At 54.9% G+C, this 15,666-nt stretch overlaps 1 protein-coding gene across 1 annotated transcript; it reads left to right on the top strand.

Annotated features, from left to right (window-relative positions):
• The first annotated feature begins 207 nt into the window (after positions 1–207).
• On the top strand, positions 208–15,584 carry CDX1 (caudal type homeobox 1). Its single transcript, XM_044241165.1, has 3 exons — positions 208–652; positions 14,711–14,856; positions 15,378–15,584. Exons 1-3 carry the CDS (start codon positions 208–210, stop codon positions 15,582–15,584), a joined length of 798 nt encoding a protein of 265 aa, XP_044097100.1.
• Positions 15,585–15,666: the final 82 nt, after the last annotated feature.

The following is a 15,666-nucleotide window of genomic DNA, read 5'->3' as shown; positions in this document are numbered from 1 at the left end:
CCCCTTTGATTCGCGGCCCTGAGGCTCCCCCCGCTTTGAAATGCAAACCCGCCGGGGCTGGGGCCGCGGGCGCCCAGAGCTATAAAAGGCCTGGGTGGGGCGGGCGCGCCGGCCGGGCCCGCGAGTTCAGGTGAGCAGTCTGCTCGTCGGGGCGGCCGGCAGCGGCGGCTCCAGGGCCCAGCATGCGCGCGGGCCCCCGCGGCCACCATGTACGTGGGCTATGTGCTGGACAAGGATTCTCCGGTCTACCCCGGCCCCGCCAGGCCTGCGAGCCTCGGCCTGGGCGCGCAAGCCTACGGTCCCCCGCCTGCGCCCCAGGGACCCCCGCAGTACCCCGACTTCACCGGCTACTCTCACGTGGAGCCTGCCCCGGCACCCTCTGCGGCCTGGAGCGCGCCCTTCTCCGCGCCCAAGGACGACTGGGCCGCCGCCTACGGCCCAGGCCCCGCGGCCCCCGCCGCCAGCCCAGCCCCGCTGGCATTCGGGCCCCCTCCGGACTTTAGCCCGGTGCCCGCGCCCCCTGGGCCGGGCCCAAGCCTCCTAGCGCAGCCCCTCGGCGGCCCGGGCGCACCGTCGTCGCCCGGAGCGCAAAGGCGGACGCCCTACGAGTGGATGCGGCGCAGCGTGGCGGCTGGAGGCGGCGGTGGCAGCGGTAAGGACCCCTCCCTCGCCCGGCGCCTCCGGACCCTTCCCTTGAGCACCGGCAGGTGCTAGGGCGAGGCCCAGTCGCCCCCTATCTAACCCCTGCCCCGGCTCCGAAAGGGTTCCCACTGGGGCCTCCCTGACCATTCTGGTCCTGGGGTGCTTGTCCCTCAGCCTGCCCCTTCCGAATCCCAGCCTGCTGAGCCTCCGTAAGCACGGCCCGTCTCTCTGTGTAGATTAAGGGAACAGAGACCACGAGACGTGAAGAAACGCGCCTGTGGTCGCCTGCCCAGGCGGGAACTAGAGCGCAGCTCCCAGACTGAGCCCAGGGCCCTTGAGCATCCCTGGCCCCGCTCATCATCCGCAGCTTCCACCCCTGTCCCAGCCCCAAGAGGAAGCTGCCAACCGTCCCCAGAAGGGGCGACCTGCTGACACAGGCCGGCCACTTTCCTGTCCAGGTCTCAGCACCCCCATTGGTGCTGGGGAGAGACTGTGGCTCCTAGCCTTTGGACTGCAAAAGAGCCCTCTTTGGTTACACTGGTGTGGGGGGTCCCTACCTTTCCATCCCAGGGCCCTCCCTGAACTCTTGACCCTGGGGGAGGGGCAAGCAGGAGCAGTTGGGAAGGTGGCTACTGTTTGGCTCCTGAGACTGTGAGCCTCCTGCCCCCAGGCAGGCCTCTCTGATCCACCCTCTTCAAAGGCAGAGGAGGGGGCAGGACAAAGGGCTGGCTTTAATGAGGGGCGGCCTGACCTCCTTTATAGGTCCCCCCTTTGTCATGTAACAGACTGCGCCTTAGCTCGGTAGTGACTCCTGTTGGCCGGAAAGTGAACACGATACCCCATTGTCCCAACCGTGTCCGGCCTGTCCTGACAAAGGCCACCTGGCTTTAGGGGCGGGAAGTCGGCCTGCCCACCCTTTGATGTCCGTCCCCTCCCCCTCTTCCCCCAGCTGGGAGGGAGCCTGGGACTTCCCCACCTCCTCTCTCTCTTCCATCCTGTGTCCCCATACACACTCCTCACTCCTGGGGCAGATGCTGGGGAGGTCTGGCCATAATCAGAGCACCTTCTTGGGAGTCCCGCGGACACAGAAGCTCCTGTCGGCCTCCGGAGGCCTCTCCTTTGCGTGACCTTGGCTAAATAAGGACAGCTAATGTTATGGCACTTACTAACGGGCCAGGCACTGCTGTGATTTCTCACAGCACTATTGTAGTACCATTATCATAGCCATTTTTAATGTGAAAAATCTGTGGCCTAGAGAGGTTAAACCCTTGAGGATGTAACCTAAAGAGGTTAAATCCTTGCACGAAGCCATATGACCCGTAAATGAGGGTGGGGCTGGGACTCGAACCCCAGCAGACTGATAGCCAAGCTTGTGTTCTCACCCTCTCAACAACAGCTTCTCTTTAATTGATCATCTTTCCTGGGTCTCAGTTTTACCATCTGTGACATGATAGGGAAGGGTCTTATACTTTTGCTGAAGTTATAAAAGGAGCTTTTGAAAAATCTGGTGGAGAAAATACAAGTCTTCTGTCTAGAAAGAAAGCGTTGCCTAATTCCGTAGACAATGTGAGGTGTTCTAGAAGCTTCTGAAAAACTTTCCATTAACTCTGGTTGAGAACCCTGCATGAGATTAAATGAGAGAAGGTGTCTGGGGCCACGGACCCCCCCCCACCCCCTTGGTTCTGTGCTCCAGTGCTCCGGAGATGGGGCAGAATTGGCAGAATCAGGATGGAGTGACAGACCCTCTCTGAGAGAGAGGCCAGGCTGTGGCCCACCCCACCCCCAACTTTTGCCTCAGTTTCTCCTTCTGGGCAATGAAGATCGCAGGGTCTCTAGGATGGTGCTTGTGTACTGCTGTTCTCTAGGATGGCAAAGGGAAGGTCAGTACACGCCAGCGCCCACCCTGTGCCCCTGCTCCCCACAGCAAGTGTTGCCGGCCACCTGGTCTTGCGGTACCAGGTCTTCTTACCAGCTGCTTTTCCCTTTTCCTGGAAGCTCCTGTGCCCTAACTCTTTGCAGGCCTACCTTGTTCTCACCCTTCAGGTCTTAGCTTAATGGCCGTCTCCTCAGAGAGGTCCTCCATGATTTCTCAAGGAAGGCTCCCCCATACATATCGATAACCTTCGCTGTGTTTCCTTCAGAGCACCAACCCTGATTTCAACTTACTTCCTTATCTGTGTGTCTGTGCGCTGTCTACTTCCCCACCCACCCACCCATTTGACCCATCACTACCTTCCAGGCACCACTGTAGTGCATGACATTTAGTAGGGACTCAGTACATTTTGTTGAATGAATGAACAGGACAAGTGTGAGGAACAGCAACGACATCCAAGAGAAAAAGGAAGAGATGAGATTCTGGCTTTGACATGTTTCTGTGGTCCCAGCCCTAGGGATGGGACCCCTGACCATTGAGCTGAGCAAGTTCACGCCAGGGATGGAAGACTGGTTGCTCCCCTCTCCCTTCTCGGATGATCCTCCCTTCCCAGCTGAGGACTCGGTGTAGCTGAAGCTAGGGCTGGAACTATGACCTGTGGTTTCCACCCTTGCCTCCAAGATTCTATTTATTTATTTATTTATTTGACACGGGGGAAGAGAGAGAGACAGAGAGAGAAAGCGCACATGCAGGGGGAGCGGCATGCAAAGGGAGAGGGAGAAGCAGGCTCCCGTGGAGCAGGGAGCCTGATGCAGGATTTGATCCCAGGACCCTGGGATCATAAGCTGAGCCGAAGGCAGATGCTTAACTGACTGAGCCACCCAGGTGCCCCTATGACCCAGGTTTATCCTAAGGAGGGACAATGAGAACCAGAAAGATGAGAGAGAGGCTCTTGGGCTTCATCCCGTCATCAAAATATTACCCAGTTCTGAGGGATTACTGTCACCTGGCTGAGGCCAGGATAGGAAAAGACCGCAAGGGGTTCTCCTTCGTGGGCTGAGGCCAGGATAGGAAAAGACCGCAAGGGGTTCTCCTTCGTGGTCCTCCCTGTTTGCATCTACAAATAGCAGCATTTTCATTAAGAGGGTCAGACATCAGGGTGCCTCGGTGACTCAGTGGGCTAAGCCTCAGCCTTCAGCTCAGGTCATGATCTCAGGGTCCTGGGATCAAGCCCTGCATTGGGCTCTCTGCTCAGCAGGGAGTCTCCTTCCCACCCCCCACCCCTCCGCCAGCCTCTGCCTGCTCCTGATCTCTTGCTGTCAAAAAAAAAAAAAAAAAAAAAATCTTAAAAAAAAAAAAAAGAGGGTCAGACTTCATCCTGTCAAAGGCCCAGTATCCCTTCCTTATGAATAAACAGTACTTCCCAGGTCCGTGGCCTCTGGGGTAGGCCGAGGTCCCACACAATGAGGAAGATGCTTGTTGAGATGATGAGACTATAGCAGTAGGGTTCAGGTCTTGGTCCAGTCCCTTCAGCTTTCAGATGGAGACACTGAGGCCCAGGGAGGGGAGGAGTTCTGCCCTCTTCCCCCACATTCTAGACCCTCTCCCTCGGCCCATTGCCACAGCCACCAGCCTGGCCTCTCTCCTTCAGCCTCTCTCTGATGCCCCAGCTATCTTCACAGTCATCACCAGATTTGCCTTTTCAAGGCACATCTCCTGCTCAAGAGCATTCCATGGCTCCCCATTGCTATGGAATTCCCATTTTGTTATATGCCATTACATTGCTATCAGATCCAGCCCCATTTCTGTGGCACTTGAGAACTGGCTCCAACCCACTATTGAAGCCACTGTCCCACTAGTTTGTCTGGATATGGAAGTGCTTACTGGGGATGGCTAAAGGCTGGGCTTCGGAGCCTCAGGCCTGGGAGTGCATTTCTGTTAGAAGCTGCATAGCCTTGGGCTAGTTAACCTAGATCATTTCCCTGAGCCTCAGTTTCTTTAGGATAACAATAGGATTGTTTGAAGCCATGGTGCCCATCAAGCCCAGACACTATGCTTGGGGCACGGTAGGTAGGTAGGTAGGTAGGAAGGAAGGAAGAGCGGCTGTGCCTATGACCTTCTCTGCCAGTCCTTAGCAGGTGCATGGAAACACACCTCACACTCCCTGCCTCTCCAGTCTGGTTCCCTCCATTGAAACTACCCTTCCTGCCCTCCTACATCTTCACCAGCTCAAATGCTGTGCCTTCACCAAGGCCACCTCCTCTAGAAAGCCCTCCTGGGTTCCCTCCCCTCCAAGCACTGTGTTAGGTTCTTGTTGTAACAACGCTCACCACTATCTTGTTTATCGCTTCCATCTACCTCAAGGACTTGTGGTCAGCCCCATCTTTCTCACCAGGCCTTGCGCCAAGTAGGAGCCCATGATAAAGCTGGGAACTGTGGTGTTGGCTGAGTCCTTACCGCATGCCAGGCAGTGTGCCAAGAACCTCACACGGGTCTTCTCACTCAAGCTTCATAACAACTAACAACCCTCAGAGGTGTGAGGATCTATTATTGGCCTCATCTTACAGATAAAGTTAATAAGACTCAGAGAGGGTAGGGTGCCTGCTGCAGCTCACACAGCCAGGATGCGGAAGCGTGGGGTCCAGATCCAGACTCTACCGCCTAAGGAGCCTCTGTCAAATAAAGCAACACACACAGCAGCCCCAGACCCCTCCCCATGCGCGTCCCAGCCCAGGGTGGGGGAGGGGGGCAGTGGGGGGAGGAGGCTGGTTGGGGAAGAGCCAGAAGATGATGGGGGAGGGTGGGCCCAGCAGGGGCCAGGCTGTTTAAAACTGGTTCTCTAGGCAGAAGCTGCGTTTGACACCTCATCTCTCAGATGTAGCTGGGAAGGGGAATGACCCAGTTAGAAGGTGGCAGAAGGCTTTTTTTGGTTGGGTGTTTTATCCACCACCACCACCCCTCCCACCCCGGCTTTGGCAGCTATTGCGGCTGAGAGCTTAGGGAATCACTGTGAAGGTCCAAAATGGCTTTGTTAACGGTAGGGTCTGGCTTGTCAGTAGCAAGTTATCTTAATGCGCTGGCCCTCTAGTTTCTGTCCTGGACCTCCTGGGATTTGGAAACACCGTGTGCATTTAGAGTCAACATGGGTTAACCTGTCGAACACTCCCCACGCCATGCTCAGCCCCCAAGCTTGTAGGGGTGCATAGGTCCCTCTGCATCAACACAGATGAGCAAGCAGACGTTAGTGAAAGCCAAGATTGATGCTCCAAGCTCAGCACCTACCAGTGACTTCCCATTGCTCTTGAAATCAAATTCAAACCCCTCATCCCAGGGCAGAGAGCTCTGCTGGTCTCTCCAGGCTGATCACGTGCCTCTCTCATTCATTCATTCATTCAGGCAGGGCCAGAATGAGGCAGACAGGCCCTCTCGGGGAGCTGGCACTGCTGCTCCTTCCTCTGCTACTCTCTGCCGTAGGGCCTTTGCACACGCCGTTCCTGGAACATACCCTTCATTGGTGACACAGAAACCTCTTCAACCTTCAGGTTCCAACTTAGATGTCGCCTCCTGGAGGAGACAAGCTAATTAGAGTAAGTCCCCCCAGCCCCTGCCCCTGCCACTTAATCTAGCTCTCAGCTCTAGGCTTACTTTCCTTTATGCTAATCCGTTTGTGATGATTTTCTTAGTTTGTTTTTAATCTGCGCCCCACCACAAAAGGGGCAAATGAACTATTTAACAATAGTTAAACTGAGCACCCAGCGTAGCAATAAGGATATAAACTGGATCTACTGAGTACTCAGCCCGTGCCCAGCATTTTCTCAAGTGTAGATATTTCTGACCCCAGGATCTCATGCACACCTCTGCATTAGATCCGTGGCTTTGCGAAAGCCTCCAGGAAGATGTCCTTTGGAGATTGAGCTGACCAGCTGATGGATTGGCTGTGGGAGCCGGACGTGCCACCTCGGCTTTTGGCCTGAGTATCAGGAAGGTGGTGGCCATTTAACTGAGAGGAGGCCCCGCTGGGAAGCAGGAAGTCTGTGTCATGTTCTGCAAGGACTCATCCCGTACTCCCTGTGTGTCAGGCACCATCTTGAGACTGGGTGAGCAGCAGACTGGGAGCAGGGCACTGAGGGGAGTAGATTTGCAAAGGTCACCTAGGGAGCTAGGAGAGGGCTGGAGTCCAGAATGGGACCTGGACCTCACCCAGAATGGGAGACCTCGGGACCCGGCTGAGGAGGACCGGGCTGAGGATGACCGTGTAGGGCAAGGCTGGAACACACCCTGGGAAACAGCTCAGGGGGGGGCCTCAGGCTATTCAGGCCAGGGAGAAACTTGAAGGGACACAGTTGTTGTTTGCTAGTCTTGGAAGGGCTATTCTGGGCCAAGGGTGACCCTTGGGTTTTTTTTTTTTGTTTTTTTTTTTTTTTTATGGAAAAATACAAGCAGGTGGTCTCTGGGAGACCAGGCTGCTTTGTGGAGAGGACAGGCACAGTCTGGTTAGGAGGTGATACCGCTGTGGGCATCTGGCTCAGCGGGGGAGCTTGGGTTAGCGGGTCTGTCCAGTAGAACTTTTCTGTGATGGAGGAAATGCTCTGAATCTGTTTGGTCCAGGGTTCCAACCACCAGCAGCACGAGTCTCTCTGGCCCTCAGAAGATGGCTCACGTGACTCAAGAGCTGAATTCTTAATTCTGTTTGGTTAATTTCAATTTAAGTAGCCACACGTGGCTTGAAGCTGTCATTTGGGACAATGCAGGACAGACCTTCTCAAGAGTTCTTAGAATAGTCATCTGTTCCCGATGGGCTCCTTATTCTCCACCGAGGGGCCTCTCAGGCCTCTTCTGTCTCTATGGTCATCTTCATCATTGACTAGCTTTTATTAATAATTACCTTGTTCAATAGGTTCCCACACCTCATCTCTACTTCCCTCTGAGGGACCATGTCCTCAGTTGACAGGTGAATATCCCGGGATCCAAAGAGGGGCAGGGCCTTGCTGGGTTCACACCAGTGGCCTGTGGCCAGGCTGGGGTAGAACAGACAGGTCTACCTGCCCCTGCAGTTTCTGTCCTCTTTGCTGCCTCCCACAGCCAAGCCAGACCAGGGGCCTCCATGGAGAAGACGAGGCAGGGGACAGACGACAATGGCCAGGTGGCCCGGAAGGAGAGGGCGCAGTGCCGACTGAGCGCTGTGCCTGGAAAGGAGGGCAGTGGTGGGAAGGAGAAGCTTGCCTAAGGCTGCAGGACTCCTCACCCCCATGCCAGCCTCACCCCTGCTCCAGGGCTTGAATGAGGAACCATGAAGAAACCACCTGGAACTGGCAACTCAGCTGGAACAAGGATCCAGTCAGGGCCCGGTAGACAGCTTCATGATCCGGGAAGGGACAGCCATTCAGCATCTAACTGGCTGGGTCCGGGCGGCCCCGCGCAGAAGAAGTCCACCTCCTGCCGGTGGGATGGGGAATCTAGTCCAAACTGAACATGGCCTGTCCAGCTGGTGACTGGGCCAGGTCTCTCCACTTCCGGGCCAGTGTGTTCCTGCCCTGCGGCTCCCTATCAGGCGGCATTCCTCACTCTCCCAAGGGACTCCTCTAACATCCGCTTCCGCAAATAGCTCAGCTCTCCTTGACATCCCCTTAGCTCTTTGCCCTCTACAAACTGCTTTCACGTCCAAAGCCTAAAGAAGTTCAGTCTCTCGTCAAGTCCATTAGCTAAGGATTGGTCATATCCGGGCCCAAGGCCTGAGAGGAGGGCTCTGAGCTGCACAGAACTTCAGAATCTCCAGGCCCTTGGGGCTGCCCCTCTTCTGAGGCACAGGAGAAACTGAGGCTCAGAGAGGAGAAGGGACTTCTTCATGACCACACAGATGGCACAGAACTGGGACCAAGACCTACTGACATCAGCTAGTGGTTGGTTCAGAAACCCCAAGGGCTGTTAAAGAAGGCGGGAAAGCAGAATGCAGTGGGTCTGGGAGGGAGTCTTTCGTACAAGCCGGCGTGCGTGCCTGTGTGCACACTGCATGTGTGTTTGTGTGTTGTGGGGGGATCAGGATGCACAGTCAGGCTGGGGCTGGACCACACAGGGAGGGGACATGGAGGGTTGAGGCGGGAAGGGTGTTCCAGTTCCCGGGGCCAGAGCTGGTGGTGTCCTCCCCCAGGGCTGCGGGGACCCAGCAGGAAGAGAGCAGAGGAAGTGCTGACCCAGAAGCCATGTGACTTTCTTGGAGCCACCCCACCCCGCCCTGGGGGCAGAGGCTGAACCCTGTCCTCCCCTGGCCCAGGCTGGATGGGGAGGCCCCACCGCCAGCCACTGTGCCTCCTGCCCCCTCTCCTCCAGCTTGGCAGGCCCGGTATCTAGGCTCTCAGACAGGGAAATCAGTCTTAGAATTCTTTCAGCAAAAATAACAAACCCAACCAGAGAATCAACAAACATTGGGAGCTTCGTGTTTCCAAGTTGGAAGGGACCTTATAAATAAACAGTCTCATCCAACACATCACCCATCGCCCAGATCCATTTCCCAGACTTTCTGCCCCATGGCCGGCCCACCGCTGTTGGGGATGAGTAAGACCTTCCCATCCATGTGTGCCATTTTTTTGGAGCGATCCCCGCGCCCCTGGAGGTTGGAGGTAATGACGGGAAACCTCACACTGTGTGAGAGGTTCTAGTGATGTTTCTGAGGCTGGACAGACCCGAGTTGAAATCCCACCCTCCAGATGTGTGGACCACTCAGAGCCTCAGTCGGAAAAAGGGGGTACCAGCCGCCCAGCTTCAGAAGTTGTTGAGAGATGTATACAAATACCTGCCACAAGGACAGGCTGGCCACTATCAGAATAATAGTGATCCCCACTTTATAGATAACAAAGAATGAAGCCCAGAAAGATGGGGTGACCAGTCCTCGGTCACCTAGCCAGTGAGAAGCTGTCCTGCCCAATCCCAGAGGTCCGTTTGTCCCAACAACCACGTGTCAGGGTCCCAGGACAGCCAATCATGTAGCAAATCCATGAGTCTCATTTTAGCCTCACTGAATCTGAATTTCTGGCCTAGAATCTGTGCTTTTGAAAAGCTTTCCAGGACCTCCACAGTGCATGCTTTAGGAGAAGGGAAATGTGCTATCTTCCCAGCAGCCTGATACATGTGGATGGGCCATTACTCGAATCCCAAAGCCAGAGCAAAGAGGGAGCCTCTCCTTCGGGTGAGTTATCCAAGCATTTTCCCTGCTGCACTCACCACTGAAGAGCCAGAGGGGGCTCCTCCTCCCACCATCCTGCCCCCTTGCACTGGCATCTGGCCCAGAGGGTTATTCATTAGGTGGCTGGGAGGGGCTGGCCCCCATCAGACACCTGTTGCAGGAGCCCAGACTTCCCTCTCCACACCAGCGTCCCAGGGGCCTGTAAATCATTCATCCTGGGGCCCTCTTCCTACCCGCTGCTCTCACGCACCTCCCTGTCCCCTCCCTCCTAGGCTCCTGGGGAGGCACAGGTGCTCACAGAAGGGGGAAGGGAGGGTGGCTTGGAGCAGTTGAGAGTTCTGGCTCAGAGGCTAGAGCCCAGGGAGCCTGACTGTCATTAAAATACAAACTCAGGGGCACCTGGGTGGCTCAGTCGGTGAAGTGTCCAACTCTTGATTTCGGCCCAGGTCATGATCTCAGGGTTATGAGATCGAGCCCCACTCCAGGTTCAGTGCCGGACATGGAGCCTACTCTCTCTCTTAAAAAAATAATCATAAAAAATACAAATTCACCTTGCACACAGTAAAAAAAAAAAAAAGGGCGGGGGGAAGGAAGGAAAGAAAAGAAAAGGAAAGAAAAGAAAAATAAATATATAAATAAATAAATGAAAGAAAAAGAAAGAAATGAAAGAAGAAAGAAAGGGTCATCCCAAAGACTCTCACTTACCTGTGGTCCCACAGCTCCTGGTTCCTTCTCCAGAGGCTTGTTGCTGATTTATATTTTCTATCAGAAAAAACTCTACCTACACACGTATGAGTGTGTGTGTATGTGTGTGTCGAGCTGTTACACAAAAAGAGTAACCTACAATTCACAACATTTTGTCTTGCTTTTTTTTTAAAACTCAATATATCTTAGAAATTGCTGCATATTAGTATGTGGGAAGCTTTATAATTTCTTTTTAATGACTGCATAATGTTGCTCTCCATGAATGTGCCATCTTTTATTTAACTTTTTTTTTTTTTTAGGATTTTATTTATTTATTTTTTGAGTGAGAGAAAGAGGGCAAATGAAAGAGAGCCTGAGCTGGGGGGAGGGGCAGAGGGAGAGGGACAAGCAGACCCCCCACTGAGCATGGAGCCTGATGCGGGACCCTGAGATCTTGACCTGAACTGAAGGCAGCCGCTGAACCCGCTGAGCCCCACAGGCACCCCTAACAAGTACCCTACTTGTAGACATGTACATTGCTTTTAGTCCTGTGCCTTTTGAAACAGCGATGGCTTTGGGAATTTTTCTGTGAGATCACTTCCTGGAAGTGGGATTAATGGGTCAGAGGGTGCGTGCGTATTAAACGAGGCTAGATGTTACCAAGTTGGGCTCCAAGGAGGATGTTGCCTTATTACCCCCTGGATAGCATATGGGATTTCTTGGTTCCTGGACCCCAGCAAGATGCCACATGTTTTGTTCTTTGGCAGAGCCATTTTCCTAGCAATGAAATGGTGTGATTTGAGAGCTCCACTACGAAAAAGTTGATCAGTGGTTCCTAAGCCCACCAGCCCATCTCCTGGGCCCAGCAAGAAGGCAACGGGGCCTGTGGGCTGGGACCTCCCTGGCAGCCCCGCTAGAACAGAGAGAAATAATTATGCAGCTAGAGTCCTATCCCCTGTCTAGGTCCCTGCTCCTCAAATCTGGGAGGAGTCAGGCTATAGTTGGGGTCACTTGAGCCCAGGGTTGATAGCAATACCAGGCAGGATGGCCCTCAAGAAGGATGGGTCCCTTTCTGAGCCCCCATTTCCCCATCTATGAAAATGGGTGTGATGGAGCCCCACTTGCTCATCAGAAAAGATGGGAGTGAGTGCTGGGTGCCTGAGGAAAAGGGTCTTTCATAAGCGCTACTTGTAATCTCTCAGGCTGTTTGGGGGGAAGGGAGATTCGTCCCCCCACTTCAGACTGCGAGTGTTCTGGGCATTTCCAAGGGCCCACCCAGCCTGCAGACCATCTAGCCCCGGCCCAGAGCTCTCTGAGGCCCGCCTTCCCCATGATCTGGGCCCTCCCTTCCCACAAGTACAAACTGACAGGTGGTCTGCTGTTTGAGCTTCTGTTGCTAAGGCTCAGGAGACTTCTTGGGGGGGCTTTATGGACTCTAAGCCTGATGCAGTGAAGAGTTGTGCCAAGAGTAGGGAGTGGAACTCTAGACCAGGTGACATGGCTTTGGGCAGGTCCACACTTGTCCAGGGCTTCGGTGACCCTAACTGTGCAGGGGAGCTCGGACTTGAAGGATTTACAAAGCCTCTCTTACTTGGACCTCCAGCATCTGTATTAGCTGCCTGAACCTCAGTCTCTTCATCTGTAAAATGGGAGGAGACTAAACTGAGCTCTTTTGGCTTTAGCCCAGTGAAGATTCAGAGCTCTGCTGGGCTCTGGGGGTGGCGCATTAGGCAGAACTGTTTTTGAGTCGGCGTTGAATTTTCTAGGCCAAGGAAGGACCCATCTGGAGCCAAGGCCTCAGCAGCCACTCCCTTGTCCCTTTCCTGGGCCAGGCCTGGCCAAGGGCCGATGTTGTCCCGTGCTACATCGGGTGGTGGGCTGAGGTCAGTGGATGTGGAAGTGTCCAGTGAAGTTCTGCTGCTCTGGCAGGAAATCCAAGGAAAAAAGCCCAGAAACATCTGTTGTCTCCCATTTTCTGCAAAACCATTTGGCTCTTGGGGAGCCCAGCGGCTGTCCTGCCAAGCTGCGTGGGCTTGATAGTGGGGAAGGAGCTGGAAGAGGGGGTCGGTGGTTAGCACGGGGGTGCCACGGGACAGGCAGAGCCAGAGCCGTTACCCTGGGAGGTGAAGGCCAGGCTGCGTGGGGGCAATTGATTGAGGTGGAACAGGGTCCTCGGTTATTCCAAGACCTGCCATGCCCTGGTGGACATGTGCAGGTCTGAAAGTGCTTGCGTGTGCCTCCTATTTATAGCCGAGTACTCAGCTTCTTATGAAGGAAACTGGTGTTTAGTCAGGCCCCCGCACCAGCCCGGACCAAGCATGACTCTTAATATGCTCTCCAGACAGACCTCTGATCCCAGCCCCAAAGAGTCCTGACTTTAACCCTGGACAGTCCTCAAATCCCACTCCTGCCCTCAGTCTGAGCCCTGTAGAGAAGCCAAGCCACAGCCTTCTCTCTCCTGGGTTGTTGCAAGCCTGTCTGTGCTTCCCCCTTCTTGCCAGCCTGTCCTCCATGCAGCAGCCAGAGCCAGATTAAAACCTACATCAGATCTGCTTTCTCTTGGGCTCAGAAGCCTGCAATGGCTCCCATCCTAGACAGAGTAAAACCTGGAGTCCTTTCCATGGCCAGCAAGGCCCTGGACAACCTGCCCCCCTGTCCTTGCTCACTGTACTCTGGCTATACCAGCCTGTACACTGTTCCTCACACATCAGGTGTCAGGCATGGTCCCACCACAGGGCCTTTGCACTCGCTGTTCCCTGCACCTGCAGCCCTCTTCACCAGATACCTGCATGACCCTTTCCCTGACCTTCTTCAGATCTTTGCCTAAATTTCCCTTCTTGGTAAGTCCTTCATGAACTACTCTTCTTAAAATCGCATAATCTCTCCTCCCCCAAATTCCCAGTCCTCTCTTCAGGCCTCCTTCTTCTCAGGAATACTTATCAATTAACATATCAAATACTTAGCATTAACATATCAAAGTATTTGGATCTCTGATTATTTTGACTAGGCTCCATGAGGACCTAATTTCACTGAGAGTAGGGACTTTTTTAAGTTTGGCTGGCTGGTGTACCTCAGTGATTGGCCCACACCAGGAGCTCAGTCGCCTGAGCCTGAGTCATGGCCCTGTGTCTGCAGAAGAGGCATTGGAGTGGATGGCTCGGGGCAGACCCGGAGCTTGGTGTCCAGGACTGGGGCCTTTGCAGGTAGCTGACAGGCCCTCGTTTGTTTTTTCTGTTTGTTTTTTCAGCAGCCGCCAGGCATTTGACAGGAAGTGAGGAGCACCCAGCCCAGGACTGAGTGGCAAGCTTCCACCTCTGCTCGTGGTTGCTCTTCCCCCTCTCCCCCCTGCCGTGGAGAGAGGAGCCACTGACTTGTCCTTGGTCTCTATCTGCCCTGGGCTGCCCGGTGTCCCTCTGTGTCTCTGGTGTGAGGACCCATAGTCTCAGGATCCTGAATCAGAAAACCCCGGGGAAGGGACGCCTGGGTGGCTCAGTTGGTTGGACGACTGCCTTCGGCTCAGGGTGTGATCCTGGAGTCCCGGGATCGAGTCCCTCATCAGGCTCCCAGCTCCATGGGGAGTCTGCTTTGCTCTCTGACCTTCTCCTCGCTCGTGCTCTCTCTCACTGTCTCTCTCTCTCAAATAAATAAATAAAATCTTTAAAAAAAAAAAAAAGAAAGAAAGAAAACCCCGGGGAGCTTGTTAAAAATGCAGATTCTAGGGGGGCCTGGGTGGCTCAGTTGGCAGAACATGCGACTCCATCTCAGCGTTGTGAGTTCTATCCCCACGTGGGGTGTAGAGATTGCTTAAAAAATAAATAAATAAAATCTAAAAAAATAAAAGAAAATGCCGGCTCGACTCCCCAGGCTTTCTGGCTCACAGGGTCAGGGGTGCCCAGAAAGCTGTGTTTTTCCCAAGCCCCCCACGTGTCTGTTGCCCTGCTGCACCGGGAACCTGCGGGGGTGGAGTGGGGTGGGGAGAGCTGGTGGAGCTGGTGGATGAGAGGAGGGCTCTGGGTCAGGGGAGCTGGATTGAAACCCCGACTCCATCAGCAGTTTGCTCTGGGTCCCTGAGCAGACTGCTTCTCCTCGCTGAGCCTCGTGCCTCCCCGAACAGGCATGAGAGCAGCGCTTGCCTCTCAGGTTGGGGGTCTCCGAACCTGACCCCGGGGGGGAATGATCGTTACCCCCAGGACCAAGTGGGCGTCCCTCCCCACCTCAGGGTCCTGCTTTCAGGGATCTGGATTGTGTCCTCCCTGCGGCCCTGCTTGAAATTTGCAGAAACCCCCCCACCCCACCCACTCACCTCCCCTCCTGGCCCCTCTGCTTCTCAGGGAAGACCCGGACCAAGGACAAGTACCGCGTGGTCTACACCGACCACCAGCGCCTGGAACTGGAGAAGGAGTTCCACTATAGCCGTTACATCACCATCCGGCGGAAGTCAGAGCTCGCTGCCAACCTGGGGCTCACTGAGCGGCAGGTGTGTGGGCCCCACCCCCACCCCCGCGAGCCCCATCACCACGGGAGCAGTACTGGGAGTCTGGCCTCCAGGGTGTCAGGCAGATTATAGACTCCAGGAGGAGAAAAGAGAGGTTGAGTTTCCTGACCATGGTCACACAGCACAGCAGAAACTGAGGTGCTGCCAAATCCTCCCACTTGAAACAAAACCCAATATCCCCAACCCCAGTAGGGGGATGGGGCATCTAATTAGCTATAAACTACAGCTGCTAAGATGATGGCTGTTTAAATCCCAAGGAGGGGAGCAGTTACAGGGAACAAAGGGAAGTCTTCCTGGAGGAGGCGTCTTACAAAATGGGGACAGAGAAATTGTCTTTAGGGTCCGGGAGCAATGGGGGTGGATGAGAGTTGTCTGGGTGGTGAGGCGGGAGGGAGGCCATAAACCCCACAAGGGGAAATAAGAGCCTAGCTGTCCCTCCTCTCTTCCTCGTGCCCTGCCATTTGGTCTCCCCCGCCACCCATCTCTGCTCTCCCACACCGCAGGTGAAGATCTGGTTCCAGAACCGGCGGGCCAAGGAGCGCAAAGTGAATAAGAAGCAGCAGCAGCAGCAGCCCCCACCCCCCCAGCCCCCAGCCCATGAAGTACCCCCTGCCGCAGCTGCGCCGCCCCTGGGGGGCCTATGCCCCAGCTCTGCCAGCCTCCTGGGAGCCACCTCCCCAATGCCTGTTAAGGAGGAGTATCTGCCCTAGCCCTGTGCCCGGCCTTGTGGGTGGGGGGCGGGGTGAGGTGGGGGTGGGAGCCCTGTGGCTTAGGGCCTAGGAGGCCTCGTCT

Source organism: Neovison vison, chromosome 1 (genome assembly GCF_020171115.1).
Source record: "Neovison vison isolate M4711 chromosome 1, ASM_NN_V1, whole genome shotgun sequence".
Classification (NCBI taxonomy): domain Eukaryota; kingdom Metazoa; phylum Chordata; class Mammalia; order Carnivora; family Mustelidae; genus Neogale; species Neogale vison.
Note: the sequence above shows the minus strand (reverse complement) of the source record. Positions and strands in the feature narration are given on the sequence as shown.

What these genes read in the sequence shown, in the direction of transcription:
- CDX1 (XM_044241165.1), top strand. Translation starts at nt 208, where the DNA reads ATGTACGTGGGCTATGTGCTGGACAAGGATTCTCCGGTCTACCCCGGC. An exon ending in TGGAGGCGGCGGTGGCAGCG is followed by an intron (nt 653 to 14,710) that starts GTAAGGACCCCT and finishes TCTGCTTCTCAG; the next exon opens with GGAAGACCCGGACCAAGGAC. An exon ending in TGGGGCTCACTGAGCGGCAG is followed by an intron (nt 14,857 to 15,377) that starts GTGTGTGGGCCC and finishes CCCACACCGCAG; the next exon opens with GTGAAGATCTGGTTCCAGAA.